The following is a 26,822-nucleotide window of genomic DNA, read 5'->3' as shown; positions in this document are numbered from 1 at the left end:
ATTAATTTCTATATGTTTTCTCTGAAAGCACAACCACAGCCCTATACTGTGGCTCCCTGGTACATGTAACCAGAGCACAGGATTAGATGAGCACGACTCCTGTAAGGAAACATCACACATTTCCAGCTTCACAACCCCTTGTAATATTTTCCAAATGCTCCCCACCTTGTTAAGGAAAATGAAAGCTTTAAGTTACTCCAAAGGCATCTCAAGGCCTTTTGGTTTCAACTGAGTCTTATTCACTTCGCCATTCTGTTTTATACTCTGCCAGCCCACGTGTAATAAAAATCAGGGAGCAATTTCAGTTTTAAATTTCATTTGCCACATGCGATTCCAGTTACCGAGTAAATCCCAAACCTCTCTGAGTTTCTTTTGTTCTCCACAGGTTGTTTATTACTCCCCATAGTTTTATACAATCACAGATTTTTAATAAGTTACATATTTCCACCCTTCCCAAGAATGACAACAGAGAAGTCAGGGGTTTAGTGAGTATCTTTCCTAACTGCTACAGTCTCTGCCATCTCAACTCACTTACATTAATCTGAAAATAAAAATAATAATAAATAAATCATGCCACACACACACTTGCCATGTCTATGACTGTAGACATATTGCTTACCATGGATCCCATGCTGAAAGTCCTTTCTGGATGCTTGGCAGCATGCCTGGCTTCTACTTTTGCTCTGCTCCCCTCTCTGTGTCCCTGCTCCCACAGGGAAACGACTGACCCAGCCTAAGATACACCAAGTTAATGCCTGGCCGTACTGCTGGGCTGTTTATGCCCTAGGCCAGTTCTTCCCTAATGGTTTTTAAACCAATTCCAAAAGGTCCTGCAGATAGTGCATATGTCCTGCTTCTCTATTTCTGATCACAATTCATGCAGTCAGAGACAGGTAATCCCTTTATCTGATTTGATGATGCCAGTATTGCTTCACTCTTAACGAATCCCTGCTGCCATTTCAGGACATAATCCTGATTTACTTTAGTATTTGTTATTGCTTTAACAGAACCTGGTTGGATTAAGAAAAAAGGCTAAGACATTCACAGAGATAAGTTCAACATCCATAGTTATAAATGCTGAAATTAAATAAACAGACTGAAATACCAAAATGTTTTGGAGAGAACATAAAGCTTCATGCTGCAGGACCTAAATCAATCCAACAAAAGGGATGAAATTCTCCTCCTGGCCAGATCACAACATAAACATCTACTGCAGCAGGGCCTGCCTCTTCCTCAGCAGCTGGCGTTGGTCACTTTTGGAGATAAGCTACTGGAACAGACAGATTGTGTGATCTGGAATGGTAATGGCTGTGGCCCATCATGGGTATAATTCAGATAGGCCATGGCTGAAAAAACCCCTGGTTTGGATTCATTTTTGCTGTTACCAGTGTAAGCAAATGAGAGGGGCTTCAGCAGATGGACATTAGTTTGGTTTCTTAACATAAAGGCAGTCAGGCAGATTTTCCTGTCCACCCAAAAACAATACAAAACCAGGTCGTAACAAAAGGACACATTGCAGCAGTGTCTCAACTGAAATATGTTTCACACACAACAGTGCAACCTTGTGTGACCAGAAACAAAGACACCACAGCCCAGAGTCTCATTTTTCTTTACAGAAAGGCCATGAAGAGCTGCAAATCACATGCATATAAATTTATGTATCTTTTCACCATGTAACCAAACTCCTGCCAAATTTAAGGTGCAGCAAATCCCAATAGAAAAACTAATATGGACAGAAAAGCTTGTATTCTAAAACCAGACATGCCAGAATTAAGAAATTGGAATAATTTACCTCCAAATTCTCAAGGGTCACCCCTCCTTCTTTCCAGGTATTGTAAGAATGTGTCCTGTACATCATCTGTTTTAACTGAAGCTTGGCTGAGTGAATGCTGGGCTTTTCAATGAAGATTATTTTGATAGCACAGGTATTCTTAGTCTTTACTCCAAAGTTCTCAGCCCTATATAGAAGGATCTTGCCCATACAGCTTGGGCTGCACATCCTTCTTTATAAATAGATCTTTCCTTAAAAAAAATACCAAGAAAGAGGTGAATTCTAAACAGAGCAACAATCACTGCATTATCTGGTCTTATTAGTCAAAGTCGACCTTAGATACAGTGTGTGTCACTGATTACAAATGATCAGAGTTTGTCTCTATAGGATTTTAGGTTGTGGTATCTCACTGCAAAACATACACTTTTTTGCAACGGAGGTAAGATACATCTCACTTTCAATTAGCAGCCTAGAGGCAGGGATCTATCTTATCCAGGCAGCTATTTTTGGAGAGAACAAATCACCTCCAACAGTGAAGCGCTCTCTCCCCATCTGTTAATGACAGGCCTAGATAACCAATTTGGAAGGCATGCCCAGCTTTTAGAAGACTAGAGCTATTAAAGTGAATCCTTTCCTTAGGTTTTGGATGCCAGGAAACAGACGAACAACTAGGCTAGGACAGAGGTTTGATTTTGTTCTGTTTGTGGGAAAGACCCAAATAAATCTTTAAATTACAAGGCTTAAAATTTCTCACTTTTACAAAGGAAAATTGATTTTAACCTGGTAGATCTGGATGAGATAAAAGTTCACTGTGTCCAGGGCAAATTGTGCTGTTTCTGCTACTTGGGAATTTTACAACAAGAGTGATTTCATTATAAACAACAAAATTCTCCCATCTTTTCCCCCAGGAGGCAGTATTCTTCATTGACAGCCTGCCGCTTCATTAATACCTTCAACCAGTCTGCTCTGGACACACTGCAACTGTCTGTTCTAAGCTGTAGTAAATGACAACACTCTCTAGGTTGATGTCTATGCTGATTTCCCAAGAAAATGAAGATAGTCTATATTAATATTTTTTTTCCTTCCAACTTCCTGTTTGAGACAGGAAAAACTGGAAAGAAAGTAACTGATACAAGCAAGAGCTGAGGTGTGAAACTCTGCCAATGGGATGCCTGTACCTGCAAAACGCATCCTCCGTTCCTCACTGCCAGCAGTGGCTCATGACTAAGCCAGAGCAATAGTTTTTTCTACCAAAGCCTAAAGTCAGCTCTGTGCAGAGTAATCTCTATCAGTGGATGTGACTGTCTCTGAAGCTGTACCGCTGCCACCAATCACTGCAGTGTGGGGAACAATGTCCTAACCCAGCCTGCATGACATTTGTCAGCAGGATCATTCGCCACTTCATGCGACCTGTAATTATATTACTGCACAGACCCTCACTTCTGAAGAGCAGAGAGGATGAGGAAGGACATGGCACAATACCCACCTGTCTTCTGTACTCCCAAGTGGGGTCATACACCTTCCATCCATTTTCTGGGAAAACCTCTTTGTACTCAAATGCAAAAAGTGGCTGAAAGAAAGAAAATTGACTGTTACGAGCTCACTCAGAGCCCATTTCCAGGATGTCTGGTATCTCAAACAGTAACTCATGACTTTTAGGGCTTTGTGAAAAAGATTAACACATTCCCTGTAGCAGGCAATTAGTAAAACAATATACTTTCCTCTATACACCTGATCTTGCTTTTCTATTACCTAGAACTTCATGGACAAAAGGACTTTATTATTAGAGAAAGAAAAGACTACTTGGGCAACAACACTCTTACATATTAAGAACTAGATCCTTTCAACTAGTACTTAAAGCAACAATTGCAATGTTCTAATGTGACAGAGCAGACTAACTGCATTCCAGATTTGGGGCAGTGAAAACACCATTAGCTGTAAACCTTTGATGGGTGTCACTGAGCTTTAAGTATTTTCCGGCTGTTACGAGGATGTATCAATAAGTCATTCTCCATGCATGAAGGAATCCAGCCCCACAGTAACTTTTCCTGTTTCATATATGATCTAAGCTCCTACAGAATTAATCCTAAAACAGATTTCAAACCCAGCATTTCTCCTCCTTCAACAAAATGCACCCCACATGAACACTGTACCAAGTAAATGGTACTGAACATCTGTGTCTTTTGGTAAAAACTGAGAAGAAAATATTTACCAGATTATTGGAAACTGGGAAAGCATATTTCATTAGGTTCTCAAATATGGATCGCCTAGTTCTCCCTTCAGGCTTATGAGCAAATCGCAAGTTTCGAATATCCTAGGGAAAAAAGAGGGAAATCAAATTGCAGGTTTCTGAACCACTTCAACGAAAATCCAAAAGCCAGCATTCAAAATAGGGCCACATCACAGTGCTCTTTCTGGTACTGATTTAATATGGTTTAATATGATTTAATATGCAACAAAGCCTGCCACAACTGCAGAGGAGCAGAGGGAGTGCACAGGCACCTGACTGCAGTATCTTGCCTTCCCATGAAGTTCTCTACCTGCTGAAAGCCGAGGGGAGAGCCTCACTGAGGGACAAGCTATCTCTGACTAGCAGGACTTCGTGAGACAGACCTAGCTCTTACTGGGTGTCACACCAAGCTGTGCCAGAAGGCAGCTGGAAGGGGACTGTCTCACAAAGTACCCCCGCAGCTACTGCATGTAGGGAGCTTAAGTACAGCCTGTTTGGTGGAAAACAACCAATGCCATCTTCCTTTAAAGCCTCCATTTCTGAGCACTCAAGAGAATGTCTTGAAACTGAGAACTCCTCCTTTGCACAACAGCAGTTTCCACCCAGGACCTCCTTTCCATAATAATCTACAAAATCAAATTCGGAAACTAAATAAAGCATCTCTAAGATGCCAAGATTTTCCAGCCAAGCCTACACCTCAAACACTTGTAGTAAACAGTTTAAAAGCCACCAGCAGGAAAGGAGCTATCAAGTTCAAGCATATGATGATGGTACAGCAAGTCAGAGAGTAAGATAAACAACTGAAGACTTAGCTTTCTCACAAAACTGAGATTAGGTAATTGGGCTCAGAGAGAGAACATTTCAGCATGCATAAGCTGCATCTGTACCACTCTGTTATTGCACTGAACTGCTCTGCATATCCTAGGCCAAGCAGGCTGGCGTATCTTGTCTACAATAAGTGGAGCTGAAGAGTCCTGAAAACTACTTTTAAAATCAGATGGGTTTTGAAGTGTGTGAAATCATACCGATTGAAATGTTTTGCAGAACTTCCTACAGAGAAAACCTCTTAAAATATATGTTCCCCTTCCCCTCCTGTAAAACACAGACAGAAGTTTACCTTGCATACAATCTCCAGCCCGTAGGAATTCTCACCACGACTGGAAGCACCTCCAATTTTCTCCACTCTGTTGATTACACCTAAAGATGCATCTAGGACAAAAGGAGGGTCCTGTAGACAGTTGAAATTTGTGAGTTTAAAAAGGGGAGGGGGAAAAGTCCCCAGCTCCTGCTCCCTTATGCCTATATTCCCAAACATATAGCTATGATTCCCACAGAATTTACTCTCAAGAACACCTAGGTCTAAAGATTGAATAGCCAGCAAAAGCAGATGGTTTCAAAAGCTTACCCGTTCCATGCTTTTAAAATACAGTCTATAATTGGTAACAGTAAGGGTTCCTCTGATTGCTCCAGTGAAGGGGCAGATATAAGTAACATCCTTAGCTTAAAAAAAAGGGAAAAAGAAAAAGTTGTTAATTTCATGGTTAATTTATGAGAATAAAATTATGACAGCAACAGTATTTGGAGGCTCTACTTTTCAAATCATTAAATGAAAGCAAGCTTAACCTGGGGTTCTAGCGTAGAGCTAGTGCAAGTTTCAGTTCTGTGGAGAAGGTAAGAGTTTGGGTATAAACTGAACTCCAGGCAAATATCATCACCTAGAATCCTACATCTACCCCTGGGAAAAAGCCCGTATTCCGCTGCAAACTGTTCACTCTTACTGAGCAATGCTTTGCCAGTACCTGAGAATACCATGCATGAAAAGATGAGATGGTTCCTGCCTGGATGCATGCATTTAAAGCTGACAACAACCTGCATAAAAGCTAAGGATCATCTGCAAGCTGGTCTGTACCACAAGGACAGGAGAAGGCAGTTCTCCTACGTTGGCTTTTAGGATGTTTGGGTCCTTCTGCATCCCGTTGCACACAGTCAGCCTTAGGATGAAGGCCTTCGTGCTAAAAGCCAGCAGAGTTACAGCAATTTCCAGCAGCCACGAATCTGTGTAACACCCAACTGCTGTGATTTTAAGTCTGAAGTCAGCGATCAAGTTACTCTGCAACGATTCAATTATTTCTGAGCATGAGTGACGGTGACTCAAAGCAGTCCCCTTCTTAAAAAGCCTCAAATGTTTCTCACTTGTTCCAGCAAAAGGCAAGAGGTGCTGCTGGTTTTCCACAGCAAACACCACCCCTAACTGCCCTTCTGTTTTATATCAATTAAAAATGCCAACATTTAAGCCGTTCTCCCCCCCCTCCTCGCTGCCCGTCATGTTTTCTGTCACTGAAGCTGTTGCCTGGCTGTGCCATGGCAATGGTTTATACTATGACCAAAAAGTAATGACATCTCTCAAACACACAAAGATCCTTTCAGGAGAAGACCCACTGACCAGAGATGTCAGATCCATGAAATAACTCTCTTGGGCCATCTTAACCTCAAGCCTCCAAACTCCACAGGATCCCATTTGCAAGAGCTGTGCAAAGCCAGGACAGCTTGCCTTCCATCCAGGTGGCAGCCACCACACACATGAAGCGTGAAGCTACTGGGGTGTCGGGACAGGGACCTGCATCTCTTCTACCTTTCTCCCATGAGATTTAGCTGGAAGCGAGGGAGGAAGAGAGACTGCCTTGCTCCAGGGCATGGCAACACAATCATCCTCATGTCAACTCTGCTTTTGCATAGTCTTCACTAAGCCTCGAGATTTGGATATGGAGAAGGATGTTTAAAATAGCAGGAGTGATTAATTCAGAGCAAAATACATAGCACAGAATGTTTTATTACAAATAAATACATATGTGCTAGCAATTCATTATTTATTTCAATTCACATGCATTTGTTCGAAGGACAATGAAACACAACATGCTTCTATAGCCAGTTCTAATTAAACCAAGTGTTTCATTATTGGCCAATTATTAATCACTTCTTTTCAAAGACTGGTTTGACAGAGGTTTGAAAGCAGCCTCACGAAGCATAACAAGGGTGAGGGCAGCCTGCCTGGTTTTTCCACTCTAGTTCCCATTATTCAAAATGGAAGTTCAAAATGTTTTTAGAAACAACACAACAAAAGCTACTGATAAAAGTGTGCATTTATATCAAAAAAAGAATTTCTGAGTAAAGGTGCTAGAAAAATGTTTTCCAGGTAAGGAATCCCAGGCATGATCCCAAACACCGGCCTTGCCAGCCTATAAGCCACTGCACCTTTCACATTTGCATTTTATTAGCTTGGTTTCCTAAGGAAACAATTCTACTTAATGACACTGCACACGTACACATGTACCTACACGGCTTGTCTGACCTTAACCCTGCCACGGCTGTATGATTTCAGCAGTCTCTGATAAACAGGGATCTCCAAAGCATTAAAATGCTTCATTGTTTGTGAGAATGGATGCAAGGTACAATAGAGAGGTTGTACTAGTGATACCACCAACAGAAAGTCTAATAAGTTCAGTCTTTGGTAAATGTAAGAGAATCCATGTGGGACAAAGATAGTGGAAACTGGGATTTACTAATTCCCCTGCTTATGAAATTCCTGTCTTTTACAGGGCCAATCTTACCCTAGATTATTGGGTTGGCTGAAACAATTTTTCTTCCTTTCCCTGTAAAATATGAAGGCAATTTACATTTGCCTTTCTTGACACTTTTAACAGGAAATAATTACTGCTGATGAATAATAAAGATTTCCTTTTCGCTGCCTTTGACTTTTTGCTGGAGCAGGCAGCTGCTGTCTGGGAAACTCCAAAAGCCATTCGGTCTCACAGACTTGCATGGCTCATCACATCATCTGTCAACAGATAAAGCACTGGTAACTCTGATCTCTTACACCATTCTCCAGGAACCAAAATCTAGTCTTGCTGTCAGAGCTAGCTGTGCCTGTGGAGAGAGATGTCAGTCTGCAGTCCAAGGCTGGAGTACGAGTTCAGAGTCCTTAGGAAAGGAGTGGAGAAAAGGACTGAGCACTCGTGAGACCTCACTTGGAGTATTCCGTACAGTTCTGGTGTCCTCAACATAAAAAGGACATGGAGCTGTTGGAGCAAGCCCAGAGGCGGGCCACGAAGATGACCAGGGGGCTGGAGCACCTCCCGTATGAAGACAGGCTGAGAAAGTTGGGGCTGTTCAGCCTGGAGAAGAGAAGGCTGCGTGGTGACCTCATAGCAGCCTTCCAGTATCTGAAGGGGGTCTATAAGGATGCTGGGGAGGGACTCTTCATCAGTGACTGTAGTGGTAGGACAAGGGGAAATAGATTAGATATAAGGAAGAAGTTCTTTACTATGAGGGTGGTGAGGCACTGGAATGGGTTGCCCACGGAAGTGGTGAATGCTCCATCCCTGGCGGTGTTCAAGGCCAGGTTGGACAGAGCCTTGGGCCACATGGTTTAGTGCGAGGTGTCCCTGCCCATGGCAGGGGGATTGGAACTAGATGATCTTAAGGTCCCTTCTAACCCTAAATATTCTATGATTCTATGATTCCATGATTGAGGTAGGGGGCTTTTGCCTTTTCTTCTGTTGTTGTCGGGTGCATTTTTTTGGTGAAGTGTTTTCATTTTTTTATTTTTACAACTGAAATTGCACTCTTCTGTATCATTTGAAGAAGGCAGCAACATGGTAAACTAGGGAATGCAAAATCTTTCACAGAAAATTAATCATCAAGAGGCCATCAGCAAAGATGGTGCACGACAGAATGTCTGGATGAAGAAAAACAACAAAAACTCATCCCTGTATCACAGCAAGTTCCCTGCAATAGCACTGTATCCTCTCCTGCAGTCTGTGACAGAGATTGGGCACGCAGTTGTGCTGTGACAATGTAAGAAGTTACCCTGTGGCAAAACAACTTGAAACAGTCAATCTATGTCTTCTCAGGAGGCAGCAAATGCAAAGCTGCACAACCTACCTCATCCCTCATGCTAAGATACGTTGAATTGCCTTGTATTTGCTACATGGTAAGAGAAGACAGTTACCCTGGCTCATGTGATGTGCAATAACTTGATTAATGAAACAACCTGATGGTGGTTCTCAAAACATCAGCAATTTGCTGACATAGATGTCAGTGACTGCCAATATATTTTGTTCTGCGGATATTCTATTTGCTTAGCAAACAACAAGAAATACCCTCTTCACATACCCATGTCTTTAATGGTTTCCCCTGGTAGCAAAGGTGGCTCTTCCATTTCAGCCAATTTATTCGTCTCCCGCAGGACCTAGGCAAAACACAGAGGTAGAAAAAGAAATTAATTACATTTTCATAAACCAAGAAGTTTGCACTTACCTGCAACGGGTCAACAATATCAAGGAACAAATATTCAAAGATCTTGAAGTATTACCTAGTGTCTCAGCCTCCGAAAGGCCAACACAAAGCATGCTTTGTGAGAGACCTCAGTGCAGTCCTCAAGCACAGCACTGGGCTGTGCAGAAGTGTTTAAAGCAAGGATGTCTGTGATGGAGAAGCTGCTCAAAGCAGACTCTGTGCTTTGGTAGTACACTGCCCACACAGCTGCTTTTCATGCTCTAACTTTCTCCTCTCCAGCCCATCATCAAGAGCGAGACTCTCTCACAGTTACATACGAAAGAGATCAGTTCCTTTCCCAGGTGATCAACTATTACGTTGTGCTATCAAGTAGACCAATTTCTAGTTTACACTGAGGGAAGATAAAAAATTCACAATATCACACCATTGTCTTCCATGAGGGTCCAACAACTGCAAAAATCCTGATTTTGCTCAGTAGTGCTGACTTGTTACAAAGGTTGTATTTTGACGGGCATGAATAGGAGGTACAGTTTTGAGTGCCAAGTGACTCTTCCTCCTCCTTCTCTTGGATTGAAGTTATATCACAGAACATCACGTTTCACACATATGATTGCATTTACACAAGGGTTTTCACAAGAACAGCTGTTATCACAAGCAGATGGACATTTTAGGAAAGCACAGCTATAACTACGAAAGCACAGCCTGAGGTCTAAACCTATGGTAAGAACTAGGGGAGAAGAGCATATGTAAGTGACCATGATCAAGGCTAAGTCTATGTGGCCAAATGCAAACGGATTTAATCATATTGCCCATGCCTCAAACTCGCCAAATTACCACAATCACAGCAGCACACCAGTTGCACAACTTAGTAACAAAGACAGAAAACAGGTAAGTTAGTCCAGACTCTGCCTCATGATGTAGCAACCACAAGATTTCGGGCTGAAAGCTGGCATGCATCCCACCTGGTGGAGATCGGCAGAGAGAGCTCATGGCTGCTCAGAACTGGACGTGCAGACCCACCCAAGATGCTTTCTTTATCTTAATGTGAGGAAAGAGAAAGAATTGTTTTGATTTTGTATCAGGAAATCCCTGCAAAGAAAATTCAAAGACATGGCCTAAAGTGGCACTCCAGAACCTGCCACGTCTGTGGTCAACTTTCATGTAGGATCAAGCCAGAGGGAGAGCTCTGGGGAAGAAAAATTCTCTAAACTATGCAAAAGAATGAAAACAAACGCCAAAGAAACCCCATGCCACAATAAGAGCATGTTCCAGCATTTTCACACAACAGATTGACATACAGATGAAAAGATTAACAAGATCAAAGTCTTCTTGAGAACAAGATGTACATTTTAGTAAATGCATTCAAAAGACTCTTAAAAAAGATAATGAAAGCGAGTTCAGCCCTGGCTTCCCAACAGGAACCTCACCACTGCACCCACTTAGGCCAGCTCTTACCAGGGATGCTTACCAGGGTTTGCAGGATGGGTAAAGGGGGGTCACCACTGACAGAGCTCACACTGGCAGCAACTTGCAGGAAAGCTTCTCCTCCCCCCATCAGCAGTACCAGTAAAACCAAGGTTTTGCTGGTGTAACTAGCAGAAGTCTACGCTGAGGACTTCTTGTCAGCACAGCTGTGTTGGCCAAAGATCACACACCCCATTAAAGCCCCGACTGACGGCCCCCCTGATAAAAGCCTGGGACGCAGACCTGCTCCCAACTCCTGTGTGTCAACTTTGTGCTCGAGTAACAGTCTTGAAATTAACACGATAACATCTGGATTATGCCAAATGAGACGGAGTCTCACTGGCTAATTAGTCTGTAAGTGGTGGTCATCTTTGTGGTCTTTTATCTTGGAAGGACATTAGTAACAACACACTCCACAGTCAGGACAGGATCATGATGTCTTTGAGAAGGTCCGTACGCCAAGTGGGCAGCAGCTGCTGCTGGGATCACTGCGGTCAGCAGCTGGACCCGCTGCTCTCCTGCAGATGTCAGCGGGAGCTCGGCCAGCACTAAACATTTGAGGGGCTAGGTTATATCTCAAGCCAAAACAAATATGAGGTAAGATACATAGAAAGCATTCAGTATGACAAACTAGGTGGTCAGTGCTCAGAAGGGTTTTAAACACTGTACTGCATGTGGGGGAGAGAAGGAGGGAAGAGGCAAGCAGTATAAAAGACAAAGATCTCCATGCCAACACCACTCTGTAAAGACAAGGTTGAAAGCTTTCTCAGTTTAAAAGCTGGCTCTTCCAAGTCTAACAAAATCCATCTGCTCACTCGCACTCTCTGAAACGTGGAGTCCCCAGGGTCAGAGGAAAGGGTTAGCAACCCAAACCTGCGCTCACTTCAACACAGCATATCCTGCAAGCACAGCACTTCAAGGTTGACAGTGTCTGCCCCCTTGCCTCAAACCCCACTTGTTTTTTTCCCTTTCCTTTTCTTTTCTTTCCGGTACAGAGTTGAGGATTAAACTTGTTTTCATCACCTCCCAGCTGACCTCAGCCCCACGACCTACCTCAGGTAGCACAGCACTGACTGCCTCCATGATGATTGCAAAGCCGGTGCAAGCACTTCACCCCTGGGTAACAGTCACCCTTCCCAACAGGACGAGACAGACATGGTCAGAAAGCCCACGATAAACACTTCCCTGGTGTGCCGGTCTGCAGCATCTGTCCAGCTCTAGACCTTGAACGAGCCTCCTAGTTGGAATGTGAACTCTTGAAACCCATTTTGGCAGAAACCGAGAAATGAACAGTAGGCATTTCTCTGAAATCCACCTCCTTCAATGGCTCCTTCAAATTGATTTGGGGAAACACAATCTGTGTGCAGCTGACAACGCAGGCAGCAGGCACAGGAGAAGACATGTGGGGCAGTGCTAAAGGACAGTGGGTGGCAAGAGGGAGGAAAAGTGGGTGGATAAGGAAAGATGAGTTTTGGAAACAGATCAAAGGAAAAGGATGGGATGGGACAATGCACATGGAGCTCTGGGAGATGCTAACACCATAGATGGACCCTCTGCTCCTCATATGACTAAGGAGATGACATGAAAAACCCTTCCATCTTACTGCCATCCTCCCCTCCCTCCCCAAATCAATAAATGGTTTATTAAACTGTGAGAAAAATCTATTTTGGTACGTTAGTCTATTTTCAAGACTCTAAAAATAACATTCCTGGGCCCAGATTTAGCCCTCTGCAAGTCTTGCAAAATGAAATGAAGAGCTCCAGTGAGGCGAGGAAGCAAGTAGGGCAGCCAGGGACACGACTGCAGCAGCCCTGCTGCAGGAGAGTGACGGCTGGCTACTGATGCATTAACACTATTGAGGCAGGTACCACATACCTCTGCAACTGACTGTTTCACCTCTGTGTGCCTCAGGCATCTCAATTGTTTCCTGGGAACAAAACCAAAGAGTCCTAAAGGTCTGTAATGAAGGTCACAGCCAGAACTGGGCAGAATCAGCATTACTTTGGAATAGCACCACGCTGACAAAGAGCCATGCACTGGCTGCATCTGTCACAACCATCACTAAGATGGTTTCTGTGAGAAACAAATGCAAGCACCAAAAATCAGTAGACTATACTGCCTTGCTTCTAAGCTAAAGATCTTTGTTTTATTTTCCCCACAGAAATATTATGCTTGGTAACTGAATCCCTGGGGGAACAGAGAGTTTATTTACACACCAGAATAACCTTTATTTCTGTCTTCTTTTACCAAGTGAAATCACCTACCCATTCCACCCATCAGCAGCTCTCCCTCTAGATAAAACAGCCCTCTGGGATGCTGAGCATGGGAGTACCTTAGCACCTAAACACAAGTCCTGCCTCAGCTCAGAGAGGGTGTGAGGACTTCATGCCAAACACCTACCTTTGTTCTACACTCAAGCAGCGACTTGGCAGAATAAACCCACACTTGCCACATTTAACAATCACTTCTCTTACTCCAGGATCCCACCTGTGTTAGCTCCAGCCCACTTACCCCTGCTGAAGGTGCAGAGCTCTCTTATGTCCTCCCACCTATAGCACCCAAGGCAGGGAAACCCTGATGCTGTATTGTTGACACAACATGCAGATTTCAGCAACAAAACAATCTCCTCTGCTTGCATGTATGGGGTCAGAGGAAGGCGTTTAGATCCTGCTTGAAAAGGTAAGCCTTTCAGTGTACTGCAGTTCTGCCAAGCCTCTCCAACCACGTTATTCACACAGCAGCCAGCAGGCTGCTCAAAAATCCTTCTCCTGACTGATGTCCCTGCACAACTCATGCACATAGCTCATCTCAAGCGCTGACAGCCAGCTCAGGGTGGTACAGAGTTATACTGCACCCTGACTCTTAAGCACAGGGTCTCAGAGGTCTGCACATTGCTGAACACTTCTCCAGAAGGACCTGGGAGGGTTCATGGAACTCTGAATTCAGAGTCTGCTTTTGCCTGAGAACAAAGCAACTGATATATTTTCCTCTTGTGCTGCCTGTGAAGCATTTGCCTACCAGCAGAGCTGCACAGCCAGGATGACAACACACATCAATGCTGGCTGAGGCTGAGCCAGGACTGCCTCCTCCTCCCCAACCTGCCAGGGCTGTAATAGCTCCCCTATCTAGTTCAGTCAGGATGACTCGGTTTGTTTAATGGCTTTTTTTAATGGATGTTTTTCCATAACCTGGATCATTTTGCCAGGACTGGCTCAGGGTATGACTAAGAGTGAAGGTGTGTAAACCCAGGGCGAGGGAGGGAGAGCAGCCGGCACTGACTGGGGACAGCAACTTTGCCCCTGGACACCGACGTCTGCAGCACAAGCCTCCAGATAACAAAGATGCATGAAGAGAACACCCGAGGTCCCTCCCAGCAATTTTCTGTTTATTCTTTTCTACTTTCTCCTGAATATTTGAGTCCAGAAACCCACAAAGGTCAGGTTTTTTGGCTTCATGCAACTTAAGGGAGACTCCAGGTTTGCGTTACCAAATTGCTGTGTTACGGTTTTCCCAAGTCTGCACAGATTCTTCTGGCCTGAATCACAACCAAAATTATCAAAAAGAACCACTGGGTTAGAAAAAAAATAAAATGCAGCCTTTTTGTGATGTTTTTCCCCCTCTCCTTGGTAACATCCTACACACTCCAAATCATTCTGCACATTCTGAAGAGCTTTGTTATGCATAAAGCCACAGCACTGGTGTGACACATACAACCCAACACCATGACCACTTGCTCCTGCATTATTCCTTTCCCCAAAACCACATCTGCCCCATCCATCTATTGAAAAAAACCAAGCTCTCCAGGCTTGGAGCTGCTTTTGTTCCAGCTACACACAGCCCTGTTTTGTGTTTCCTACAGCAGGAAGTCAGACTCCTAACTGGTCCCTTGACGTAAACACATATAACCTGTATGTACAGACAAACACAAAATCCCTTTGCATCTGCAGCCCCTGAACTCACAGGTTTGGCACGTCTACCTCGTGAGCACGCACTGCTCAGCAGCAACAGGCAGGATGTAGGCTGTGAGGACAAGAATGTGTGTGTTGTACATGTGCAAGAATGTACACATAGAACTAGTAGATTTTAAAAATATGTAGCTTTTCAAATTATGGGTGAAATATGGATTTGAATTCACCAGCCAAGTGAAAGGCTTTATCTCCTACAGGAAAACATTTGTCTGATACTTCACATTTTAATGAATTACCTGGGAATACTATGCTTGTATTTAACATAACTAAACTACTCCCCCCCTTTTTTTTCTGTGTTAATGTCTTTCTCTCAAGGACTGTCACATCACTAAATGCCCTCCTGAATCAGCATTCCTCCACTCTGCAGGCAAGGTAGTCAGTAAACAGCAGGAATATCCATTTCATCTAAAACTGGAGATCTACATCTGATCTAGTCACCCCTGGCGCTCTGTACATCCAGTAGAAAGCAGGAGATCTGGGAGATTCACCCTTAGGATGAACGCCTTTCTTTCCACTGAAGGCTGAGAACGAGGGTAACTAACTCCAATGCAGATCTGGTAGGGTGAATCCCATCTCTGGTGCCTCACTGTGGCCAGTGTAGCAATGCCCAATCTCCTGGACATCCTGATACAACTGAGTAGTCACAACCTGCACTTTCCAAACCTTCTCTGTGCTGAGAGGCAGGAGGAGATGAACCAGATCAGATCCAAAAATTGCATGAACTTCATTAAAACAGGCATGACTCCAAAGCTTGTAGGATAGGTCTTACTGTAGGTGAGTTACCAGAGACAGCTTTTGGGTCAGAGCTGGCTCCTCTCTGCTAACTCAGAGAACCACATGAGGGAAGTCAGCCTTTCTGCAAAGGCTTAGCCATAGGACCACTTTTACGTACTTAGGTTTTTTTATCTATTTTCTTTGTAAATTAAGAACAAAAACCATACACACTTATGTAACCAATGTTTTCATCCTTTCAAATGCCTTTTTGTGGTTTCAGACCCATGTTCACCTATCACTTCCCCTGAACTGCCCTCCCACTCCATCCCTTTCCTCTTTCATGGCTGTTGCTGTAAGTCAATCAATAAAGGATGGTGCCACCATGGCAGGTGTATCAGGACTTATCATTACCCCAATGATGATGTAAAAACCTCTGAAACAAAACAGATACAGAAGCTCTTTCCATTCACCTCAGGAGAAACCAAACAAACCCATGAGGTGTAATTCTCTCCAGCTGAAGTTGACAGAAGCTGCAGAACTGACACGAATATGCGCAGAATCAAAGACCCATATGCTTAGTTAGGGTAATTTTTCATAGGTGCGTTGGTTTCTTCTCTAAATGAAACATTTAGGGCGCATTTCTTCCAGCATTTTGATGCTAAGATGCCTCTGTCTTATCAATACTCAATTAGAAGGACCATAAAACAGCAGCTACACTTACTTGACAAAGCCTCCTGTAGCCTGCCAACACTGTACTACTTTAGAGAGATTTTCAGCTGCCATTTACAGCTATTTCAAGCTTACTTGGAGAAGATTTATGCGCTATGTATCCTATTGGAAATGCAATAAAACCTAAATTGAGTAAGCAAATGGACTTTGGTCATTATTTTTGAATCAATAAGAATACCACAGCAGAATGACTACAGGAAAGAACAGCGGTATCTCTGCAGGACTGAGGCACAGAGACTCTTCTGAGGATTACGACCAGATGGGCTGATAAACTATGTTAGAGACATTCAGACCAGCAAGATATTAACTGCAGGGAAATGCTTAAATGTCTTATTCTTTTAAGATATTAGAAATTCAAAGGGGAAAAGGCAAAACACCGTGGACACATGGATCATTGCAGAATAGTACACAGAGAATCAAATATACTGTCCAAAGACCACACATCAAGCCCATTCAGCTCCTGAGAGAGCCCTCAGCAAAGGCGGCTAACCTACCTTGGTTGTAAAACAACACGAGAGGCATTTAAGTTATCAACAAAATGTTCTGACAATAGACCATCTATTACACTACTGTGAAGACCACAATCGCATACAATGTGCACTGCAACTGCCTTTTATCTATCCTTTCCTGATACAACTAAAAACAAAAATCACAAGTGTGATCTCTACCTACCATATATATTTTGAATAAGTATAAAAAGGCTTGAGAAATCACTTGCTTACTTACCACTGTCTTGAAAAATTTCAGAAAGAAGCTGAAGATTAGTGTATTTAAAAAAAATAATAGTCACCAGAGTAATATGAAGGGACTCCTGCGCAGGAGGAAGTAGCCACCATGCAGTGTTCCCCTGGGGTTTTCTGCTTTGTTTTTTCTGCTATGTACTTCTCCCCTCAGACCCGAGTGTCCAGTGATGAAGAAAAGCCTCTCTGTGCTGTTGAATCTCCTGGGCCTTTGCTGCAGAAGTGCAAGGCAAGGCTTAGAAGCTCAAAGGAACACACTGTTGCGGGCCACTCGTTCAGCCACAACTGGCTTGTCTCTTCAAGTTTGCATGGCTTGGTGCCTCAAGACAATGCTCTCATTAGGCTCTGACAGAAAGTCATCATTGACTCAACACAGCAATGCTCCCTGGCACACAAGGTTGCAGATATTATCTATTCAGACAAGTCCAACATTTTTTAATACAGAACCTTCTTCGGTGCCAAGGGTTCCACATACATCTGAAATGACAACGGCTCTGTTCTTCACTGGCTGCTCAAAACCTTTGGACAGCACATTAGCCTGACTCTATCCTTGCTTTATTTTTACTGAATTTTGTTTAGCAAACAACTTACACAGAAAAACAGAATCATATTTTCAAGGAAAGCATTAAACTAGTTCAGCAAGGATCATACCATCAGTCTTAAGTAACAGAAAAACACTCTGAACAAAGAGTGCGTTATAAATTCTACCAACTAAAGTAAGTCACAGAATCTGTTACCAAGAATTTCACTTTGGAGTTTAGTGAGATATATAGAAGGATTCAAGATACAGGTAAATAGCTATTTACAATGGGTAAACAATCATACACAGGGGAATGAAGATGTTCCATTACGTGCAAAACATCTACAGAAAACCAAATCTTGGCAGGTAGTGCAGTCACAAACCTGTGTGCTCCTTTTAAATACCATGCTTGTTCATTCCTGCCTGATTTGTGCTTCAATCTACAAAACTATAGGGAGGAAAAAAAAGGAGAGAAAAAAAATCCACCTCTTACCCAGTTTTAGTCAGCAAAAGGAGAATTCTTGCACTTTGTAACTAGGAGAAATACGGCAGTCGATTAGGAAGAGCTGAAAATATTTTTGAGGAACATATGAAGGCCATTTGTTTATTCTCCTTAGTTTTCCATTCCTAATAGATGGCGATCATAAATGCTTCCAGAGAGTTCTTTCACTGTGCATTACTTCAAATTCAAACATTCAGGTACCTCTATACAAGAAAAATTAGCAACGCTTGCTGCCTTTGCTCTCTTCTAACGAGACGAGCACTTAGGGAGTATTACTGCCATGTAAAGGAGACAGAAAACTGACTGCATCTGGCTTCTCCCCCATCTAATTTGCATGAAATCAATATTTTGCAACCCAGAGGTTGGCTACTCTGTGTTTTTGTTTCCTTGCAAGGGGGAGGTGCAGAAAAGGACTTACTGAGGAGAGGTACAGGGAGGGGACCAAGATTTTCCATCTCCTAGGACAGTTTAAAAAGAAAAAGATTGTAATTCTCATGAAATATATAGCATTTACAGTCATGGAAACTGGACTCCTAGAAAAACATGGCAACAGCAGGGGTAAATTCCCATCACTCACAGTGCTGTCCTGGAATGACCATGCTTGTGAACAAGAGCATCATTCATTCTCCAGAACCAGTCCTTTGTGCCTTTGTTCACCAACAGCTTCATGCTCCAAAGGAAGCTCGTTTCCCACAGGCACACACACGCAACTTGTATGGCCAAAATCAGAGTTTTGAGATAGTTAAAATACTTTTTCCTCACAATATTTTCCTACTTCTCATCGGCCGCTCTTTAAGTCCCTTGACTTGATACCTTTGATAAAGTAAAGCATCATCTGTTCTTCGATTTGGCTCCTCTTTCATTCCTGTGTGCAAAGGGACCTGTAGAAATACTACATGCAGATCAGGTAAGGAATACATCTGCCTGCATAGCTTCTACCCCTGTACACCCAAAAACCATGAGGTTCACCTCCATGTGAGAGGATAACTGAGCCCAAAGTGATGATGCAGAGAAACATACATGATCAAGTCTTCACACAGTGACAGTAAAGAAATGAACTGTTTATTTAAGTTCACTGCTGTACCACCAGTTCACATCTAGCCAAGCCTTTTGTGACCACAGGTCAATTATCTTCACCATCTGGTGGTTTGTGCAATATGGTCTGTAACTCAATAGCAGTCACTCTCCAGTGCGCTGGGAAGGAAAGCTCGCACCACAGAAGACATCTTTGCATTCGCTATGAACTAGTCTTCTTACAGGCAGTCCCACGCAAAGAGTCAAGGGCCAATTCCAAAACAGGAATACTTATCCCATATATCATTAAGCGAGGGATGGAGCCGACTGGCAGGGCAGAGAGTCTTCAACTACCCTGAAGGTGCTTAGGCAGAGGTTTTTACATTATTTAGTGCTTCCAAGCCAGCATCATTCACTAACTGCGAAGTCCCTTAAAAGAAAAACTAAAAAACATTGCTTAAACGAGTGCTTAAAGTTTAAAAAGTTATGCTGTTCTCTGAACCCAGCTCTTGTTGAACATGTGTTACACATAACCAAAGCCTGACACACTTCCTGCATTGGCAGGGAGATAGCAATGGAAAAGCTCACTGAGGCTAGTTTTAGTGATTTACTGCAAAGGATGGGGGGGAGGGATCACATCTTTCTTCAATATGTTTTTCTACTAACAATATACATGTTCTACATAAAACTAGTCTAAGCCACTTTGCACTAAAGCTAGAATAAAGTAACACAAAGGTGGCAAAGTCAGTGACTGGCATTTAGGTTAATCCTGCCCAACATCACCTGAGGGACAGGATTTACCTCAGTCTTAGAGGTCTACATCTGGAGAAACTCCCCTGAACTCTCTTCGTAGTCAGAGGAGAAACACAATAGGTTTTCAGATGAGACAAAACTGCACCTCTACTGGAGCACAGCTAAAGCAGGGATCCACTGAGAAATAAGTTGCTGCCCCTCAAATGATGTTCACAACACCCTGCAGCAAGGACTTCCCTTGTATGACGTTCTCACCTAGCGTGGGCATTTCCTTGAAGTTGAGATAAATCAGATCATAAACAACCTATTTCTTTCCATCTGCTACAAAGGAACTGTGGCTGGCTAGCTTGACTGCAGACTTGCTCAAACAGATTTCATCCAGGAAACCAAAGGAGACAGCTATGGCATCCATTTACTGTCTTGGAAGGAGAAGACTCCTTCAATACCTTTTGTCATGCATCAGTTATGTATCTTACAAAATAAACCACATGGGCTTGTCTACAGTTTCCAACCATACACACAATGGACAACAAATTAAGGTTACGCAAGCGTTTCTTCCCTTTTCTAACCTTTGGGTCCTGGGCAGGCTACAATAATGTTCTTGGATCTCATACATAAACCCATTGCAAATCCACTGATTCCTCGTATATTAAAGAAGAAAATTATTATGGAGGGAGCAAACAATCATGGAGGATGGGACACATGCTTGTACGATATTTTGCTGGACCTCAGAGGAATATGAGGAATTGTGGATCTCACTGTTGCCCTCAAAGGGGAGAATGGTTTAGTGGTGACAAGCAGCAATGCCAAGAACAAAGATCTGAACCACTTTTCCTGAAGGCTGCACAACTAAGCAGGTGTCATATGGGTTTGCTGTACTGGTTTTTTCTGTGCACAGGATGGACTAGAAGCAAGAAACAACATAATAAAGCCAGTACATGAGTTTCCATCCTCTGGTTCAGGCTGTATACAGTCCAAAACCAAATACAATGGAACTTAACAAGTTTTCAGGCAAAGGTACTGTTTTTAAGGGAAGTGGCAACAGGCTCCACTGGCCATATCCACTGCTTCCAACCACAGATGGGAAGGATCCAACCCTTGAATGAGAGCTACTCCAAAGCTTTGAACACAGTAAACTTCAGGCATTATCCTATAAAACAACAGCTGACTCAAAACAAAAAGTCCCGATCGATAAAAGCTAGAGCATTAGCAAGAAGCCTTAAGAGAAGTACTATAAAATGCACAGACATATCTGCCCACAGGCACGCCTATACCACCTATAGGACTTAGGAGCAAGAACCTCATTGTACTTTAATAACCACCAAGTTCCCAGATCTGTAAGAGACATTTATGCACCACAAACCCTTTGGCAATGTTGGCTCGAAGGTGGTTTTAAAATCTCATCACAAATTACAAAGTATCTATGAATTTCCAGCCCATTTTCACTTCCAATTAGTTCTATTCAATTCTGTTCTTGCGTGATCTATAACTTATGCTAAAACATATGGCAATGTATTTGCTAAAAATTCCCTCAAAAAGTGCATTCCCTAAATCAATTCTAAACAGTTTCAGATTTGAGATCAGGAAGGAGGTTGAAGGGAGAACCTAATAGCGCTTTGTTGTTTTTCTGCTGGGGTTTGGGGTTTTTTAGTTCTTTTCTTCCCCCCACGAAGCTAACTAAAGCAGCCAAAAGTTATTTAGAGTTAGTTTATGAAGTGAAAATTCTATAAATTTGGTAGTGGAAAGGCAATTTCATCTTAGTTCCAGATATTGAAATGCTCAATATACATTAAAAAACCTTCATAAAGGTTATTATTAAACACTTTGGAGAAAGATTTAGGAAAAATACTGCACATGCATTCAGTAGGAATCCCCAGTGGTTGTCTCATTTACCTCATTACACACATGTGCGCACACACACAGAGTGTTAATTGCACTCCGAAAGAAAACTGCAGGCACAGACTGCAAGAAATGATGTGGGTCCTTCCCCTGGTTCCCTCCTCCCGATGGACGCCTACTATTCTTCTAAAAATTCCCCACAGAAAAAGAGAGTGCTAATTGTAGCTATCACAGAGTGTTTTTCCATCGTCACCGACATATAATTCCTAAATTTGAGGCAACGCACACATAGAAACAGAGACCAAGTAGAGGTAGGAGTGCTGATGGATCCATGTAGCAATTCTTTGTAGCAGGGAAAAATTACATACACATCAAGAGCATAATCCCATAAATGGCAGATCCATGCCAAAATCTTGAAAAGCTTATTTTCAGCCTCTTAAAGCTAACTGATGTAACACCTTCCTGTGAGAACACCAGGTAGCACAGGCTCTTGTACCCCATACCACCAAGTTACCACAAAATGCATTAGTTCCCACTTCAGGGTTTACACTTTTCCAGGACTGATGTGGGACTTCCTTTTGTCCTCAGAAGTAATAACGTGCTTAGCTTACATCTCAGTACTTGTGAAGACTTGGAGTTAATGCTGTCTTGTGCCAGTCAAAGCTGCACAAGATGCTCAAGCAAATAAGGACACGGCTAGAACAGAGACCACGCTCATGCCACTGTATCCATTAATGGTATGACTTCATCTGCAATATCAAAGGCAAGGACACATCTCAGAAAGACCAAAGAAAATAGGAAGAACAATCAGGACCTTGAAAAATCCCTCACAGAACTGACTTTATTAAAAACCAAGTTGCAGAACTGTCACAGAGAGAGGACGTCTGTCCTCCTTGACTCCAGACCTGAAAGAAATCAGTGTTAGTTGATCACCACTTGTAATAGATCTTTCATTTAGGAGCTAGCACTAGGGTCCAAGAGCTAGCCCAGGGAACAAACAGTAACGCACTAGCACTGAGAGCAACTGGTTTGAGGACAGGTTGTGGGGCTGCAGTTGCACTGGCAATACCAATACCAGAGGCACACAGATAGAGGACAGATCCCGCCTCCGAGGCCTGTTCTCCAGCATCAAACACTCTCTGGAATGAAGAGAGAAACAGTTAATGCATGAACTCCTCTAGGAGAGATAGTCAACCTGTGCTACTGTAAACTGCCCCCTTCTCGCTATACCCTACTACAAGTAGGACTAGAGAATGCTTTTTCACTAGGTCCACTTACCATTGCCAAGTGTGAAGGCGAGAACCAGCTTTATGACTACACACACCTGCATCACAGCCACTTGCAGCACCTCTGCAAGAGCATGCTTTAGGTGAAGCCTGGCAGACCTAAGCTGAATTTGGGCCCCACAGAGCTGATGCAGGTTAACAGCAAGCAGCGTTTAGCCAGCAGAGGCACAGGGTCACACTTGGCCTGCAGTGCCTTTATGCTAAATAAGTAATTCTCTGCTTTACCATCTCTCCTTAAATGCTAAAGGGGAGCAGCATTTGTTGCAACCATGGCAGAACTTTCGTTTGATTAGAAATAGATAAATAATAATAAGAGGGCAGGCTGTGAAGAAATCACTCAGAAAATTACAGGAATTGTGGCATGGAAAGGACGTATGAGCTTCTAATGGCCTCCAGTAAACAACACATATGCATTTCCTGCCTGAAAAATCTATCACGCAGCTAAGAGAACATTCCTCTGCAGACATTGCTTTTGATTGCTTGTGGGTATAGAGGCCCTGTTGGACAGGGAAGCAGACAAGTCTAGGAGAGCTGGAATCCCTGCCCAGACAGCTTACAATTCACACAGATAAGGTGACAAAAGGGGGAAAGACTCACAAGATGCAATAAAGGTTATAAGGAAAACATGTTGAGCCAACTTAACCACTGGGGAGGAAAGACAATCTTGATTCTAGAAAAGAAACGTTGTTTTATTCTCTACTTCTAAAGGTAATCCCCCCGTGTCACAAAAACTGTGAAAAAGCAGTTGAGTTTTTACAAGGGCATGTAGTGATAGGACACGGGGAATGGCTTTAAACTCAAACAGAATAAATTTAGATTAGGTATTAGGCAGAAGTTCTTCCCTGTGAGGGTGCTGAGGCGTTGGCACAGGGTGCCCAGAGAAGCTGTGGCTGCCCCATCCCTGGCAGTGTTCAAGGCCAGGTTGGAGACAGGGGCTTGGAGCAACCTGCTCTAGTGGAAGGTGTCCCTGCCCGTGGCAGGGGGTTGGAACTGGATGAACTTTAAGGTCCCTTCCAACCCAAACCATTCTGTGATTTTATTATTCTATGAATTGTGCTTAAAAAATGGAAAAAGAAACCCACTTACGCAAACTTCAGTTAAAAAAATTGGAATTAAATAGGAAAATAAACTAAGTTTGTGCAAACTTCTTTAAATATTATTATACAGTTACTGCTATAGCAGTATTTGCAGTCTCATGAATTGCTTAACCTCAGCCTAAAAATTATGTTTTCTGTATGCTGGAGTAATTGAACATCCCAGCTTCACAGGGGAAAAACTTCAGACATATTACAAACTTCTTTACCCAGCCATGTTCTGAAGATTACTTTTTGTATCCACAGGTAAAAGGTGTAAACTATCACTAAATAACACAAACTACTTACTAATTTTCAAATCTTAGCTTAATATTGGCTAATAAGCTCCTTTAGAAAGAACCATTTATGTTCTTGCCCCTTATGAACAGGTGGACTTCCTGTTATTAATAATGGACTACAGACACAACACTCACAGGACAAAACAATTATCATGGTTGTCAAAGGGATTAGTTTTGCATTTAGAGGTTTTTAGAGGATTTTATGTAATTTTACTGTGTTTAGATTTCACAAAGATGCTCAACCACAGCTGAGAAATGCTGAAGGTTGTTACTAGAATGTCCCAACACCAACAGTTTTATACTCAGGGACGTTTTTTAAAAGCAAAGATATATCAGTAAACCCCTTGGTTTCGTAAGAGGAACGTACAGATAGCTGCAAAACTCCTGTGACACTGAAATAGAACTTTGAATTTATAATTAACTAATCCAATAACAGACTTAAAAGAGCTTTGTTTGGATCTTTTTATGTCAGAGCACTTTATTGTGACAGAAGATTATTTTTATCAGCTTGGAGATAGCAATCTTTCTCTGAAAGAAGCTACTTCCAAGGACTCAGTGTTTACAAACAAGCAGGAGCTCTCAAGAGAGAACATCTCTTACACACACACACACACAACAGAAAAGGATATATAACTGGCAGGTTGAGGGTTTCACTTACTTAAAGCACTTAAAAGAAAACAGAGTTCCTTTGAAAATTCATCTCCAAGTGTGGGTTGCAGAGTCAGCTTTTTGAAGATTAAACAACTTTATAAAGATGGAAATAATACGGTAAAATTAAACTTCAATTTCACCTGTTTGACTTTGGGTCCTTTCATGCTTCGGCTACATAAAATCTGGCATTAACTTGAAAGCTGACAACATTTCACCATATCCAAACTGCGAGAAGCAAGAAATGTCCTCTCCAGGAGGCCACAGCAGATATGTATTTCTCTTTTTTGAGACAAGACATACATACCCTTAAATCTGGAGAGAAGTTGTCTGCTGAGGTGGAGATCGAGTCAGACGATAGCGCAGAAGCAGATTTGGTGTGAGTAGAATGATCCGAGTGAGAAGTGGAAGCGCTATAAAGAGAAACACCACAGTGCATCAAAGAATGCTCAGAAGCCATCAAGAACTGCCACTCACTCACAGTCACATCAGGCATTTTTCGCTATCTCCACCCTTTCTAGTCCCAGTCATTCAGCCCTCAGCAGTGGTTTAAGAGAACCTGTTTTACTTGCCACTGCCAAAGCGTGCACAATTCACTAACAAATCTCAGCTCAGACTGAGCCAACATTATCATGATCACAAGCTTGATCAAATCCTAAATCACAGAAACCTAGAGCCTCCATTTCAGGCTTTCAGATGGGAGATATTAGTGCGCTGCTGGGGGATGCAAACAGACAGACTCCTGAACGCACGCCAGCATAACTCCAACCGCAGCTTCACAGTGGTGGAAGAAATTCAGGACAAAAAACTCTTTCCATCACACACAACCTTCCTCCTTCGGGTGTAAGTGCAGCCCTTAGGAGAATTAAAAAGACTCTCCAAGCACATCTCTCTGGTGATTGCTTTAGCAATTTGCTAAATAAAAAAGCAAAACAGTGATTTTCTTTTTCTATACAGTTTTCCTAGTGTAGCTGTAAGCAATTAAAATAAGCTCATTTTACAGCATTTTTATGCTGTGACCTCTCCTAGAACCATAATTGCTTAAAATTAGCATTCAATAACAAAGCTCTTAAAATTCCAGATGTCTGTAAGGAAAGATCCCCCATGGTACAATGTTACTCCCTGAAGCCACAGCACAGCAGCAAACACTACCTGCACCAAGTGATTCCCACACTCTTAGGCCCCAGAAAGGTTTTTACCTGGGTGTAAAGATACTCTCAAGGATCAGGCACCAGGCTTGCAAGCCTAGCCTTGGCCAAAGCTGAATACCAGCAGGAGTATTACCATTACTACTTGTTTTAATTAGACATGTGACAACCTAGAAACAGCTTCCTAAAGGCCTGATCTCCAAAGGAGATTTGTTAATTGTCTGAAAGTTGTTTTGCTGCTCGTAAACAGCCACTGAAAGGCCAAAATGTTCCATTTTTACTTCTGTTCTTTGGAGTTTGGCAAAGTATTGCACAGGCAGTGTTAAAAACATGAAGGACTACAGCAAAATTGGGCTCTTGCTGGGAATAGTCTTTTGTCTCCAAGGACTAAGGAGTATAGGCAACTCTTTCATCCTACGAAGTAGAAACTTACAACCTCTGAGAACAGTACAACATTATTTTAAATAAATGATACTGATGTGCCAATCGAACAGCACAATTCCACTGAACGGATTTGTTGTCCAAGGTTCAACAGCTAATCACTCAGCTTTCCAGCCTGCTCAGCTCTTGTGGTGCTGCCAGGTAAACTCACAGAATCTTGGATGGACTGTGGCACTGGTGCACTGCACAACACTGCTCACACTGCGGCAGAAAATAATCTTACACTAAAATAGCAAGAACTGAATCTGCAAAGCCTCCCATCCTTATGGATCAAAGGGCCTCACACACACACTGAATTTGTGTACAGTCTCACTTTATAACAAAATTGCTATGAAGTTCACACTGCTGCTGAACGAGCTGCTCACGTTCTCCTCTCTTCCTCCTCCTC

The 26,822-nt window shown here is 42.7% G+C and overlaps 1 protein-coding gene across 2 annotated transcripts in view; it reads right to left on the bottom strand.

Annotated features, from left to right (window-relative positions):
* The window catches only part of MTMR2 (myotubularin related protein 2), a 61,089-nt gene that overhangs the window by 16,079 nt on the left and 18,188 nt on the right, over positions 1 to 26,822 (bottom strand). For both annotated transcript variants that reach the window (XM_030475768.1, XM_030475769.1), the window contains exons 2-7: positions 25,153 to 25,258; positions 9,174 to 9,249; positions 5,407 to 5,501; positions 5,119 to 5,229; positions 3,984 to 4,085; positions 3,258 to 3,341 (exon numbers count right to left, since the gene is read on the bottom strand). In XM_030475768.1, coding sequence (XP_030331628.1) covers positions 3,258 to 3,341; positions 3,984 to 4,085; positions 5,119 to 5,229; positions 5,407 to 5,501; positions 9,174 to 9,249; positions 25,153 to 25,258 — 574 coding nt within the window. The remainder of the gene's footprint in view (positions 1 to 3,257; positions 3,342 to 3,983; positions 4,086 to 5,118; positions 5,230 to 5,406; positions 5,502 to 9,173; positions 9,250 to 25,152; positions 25,259 to 26,822) is intronic.

Source organism: Strigops habroptila, chromosome 2 (genome assembly GCF_004027225.2).
Source record: "Strigops habroptila isolate Jane chromosome 2, bStrHab1.2.pri, whole genome shotgun sequence".
Taxonomy (NCBI): domain Eukaryota; kingdom Metazoa; phylum Chordata; class Aves; order Psittaciformes; family Psittacidae; genus Strigops; species Strigops habroptila.
The sequence above is the reverse complement of the archived record's forward strand: the minus strand, read 5'-3'. Positions and strand labels throughout refer to the sequence as shown.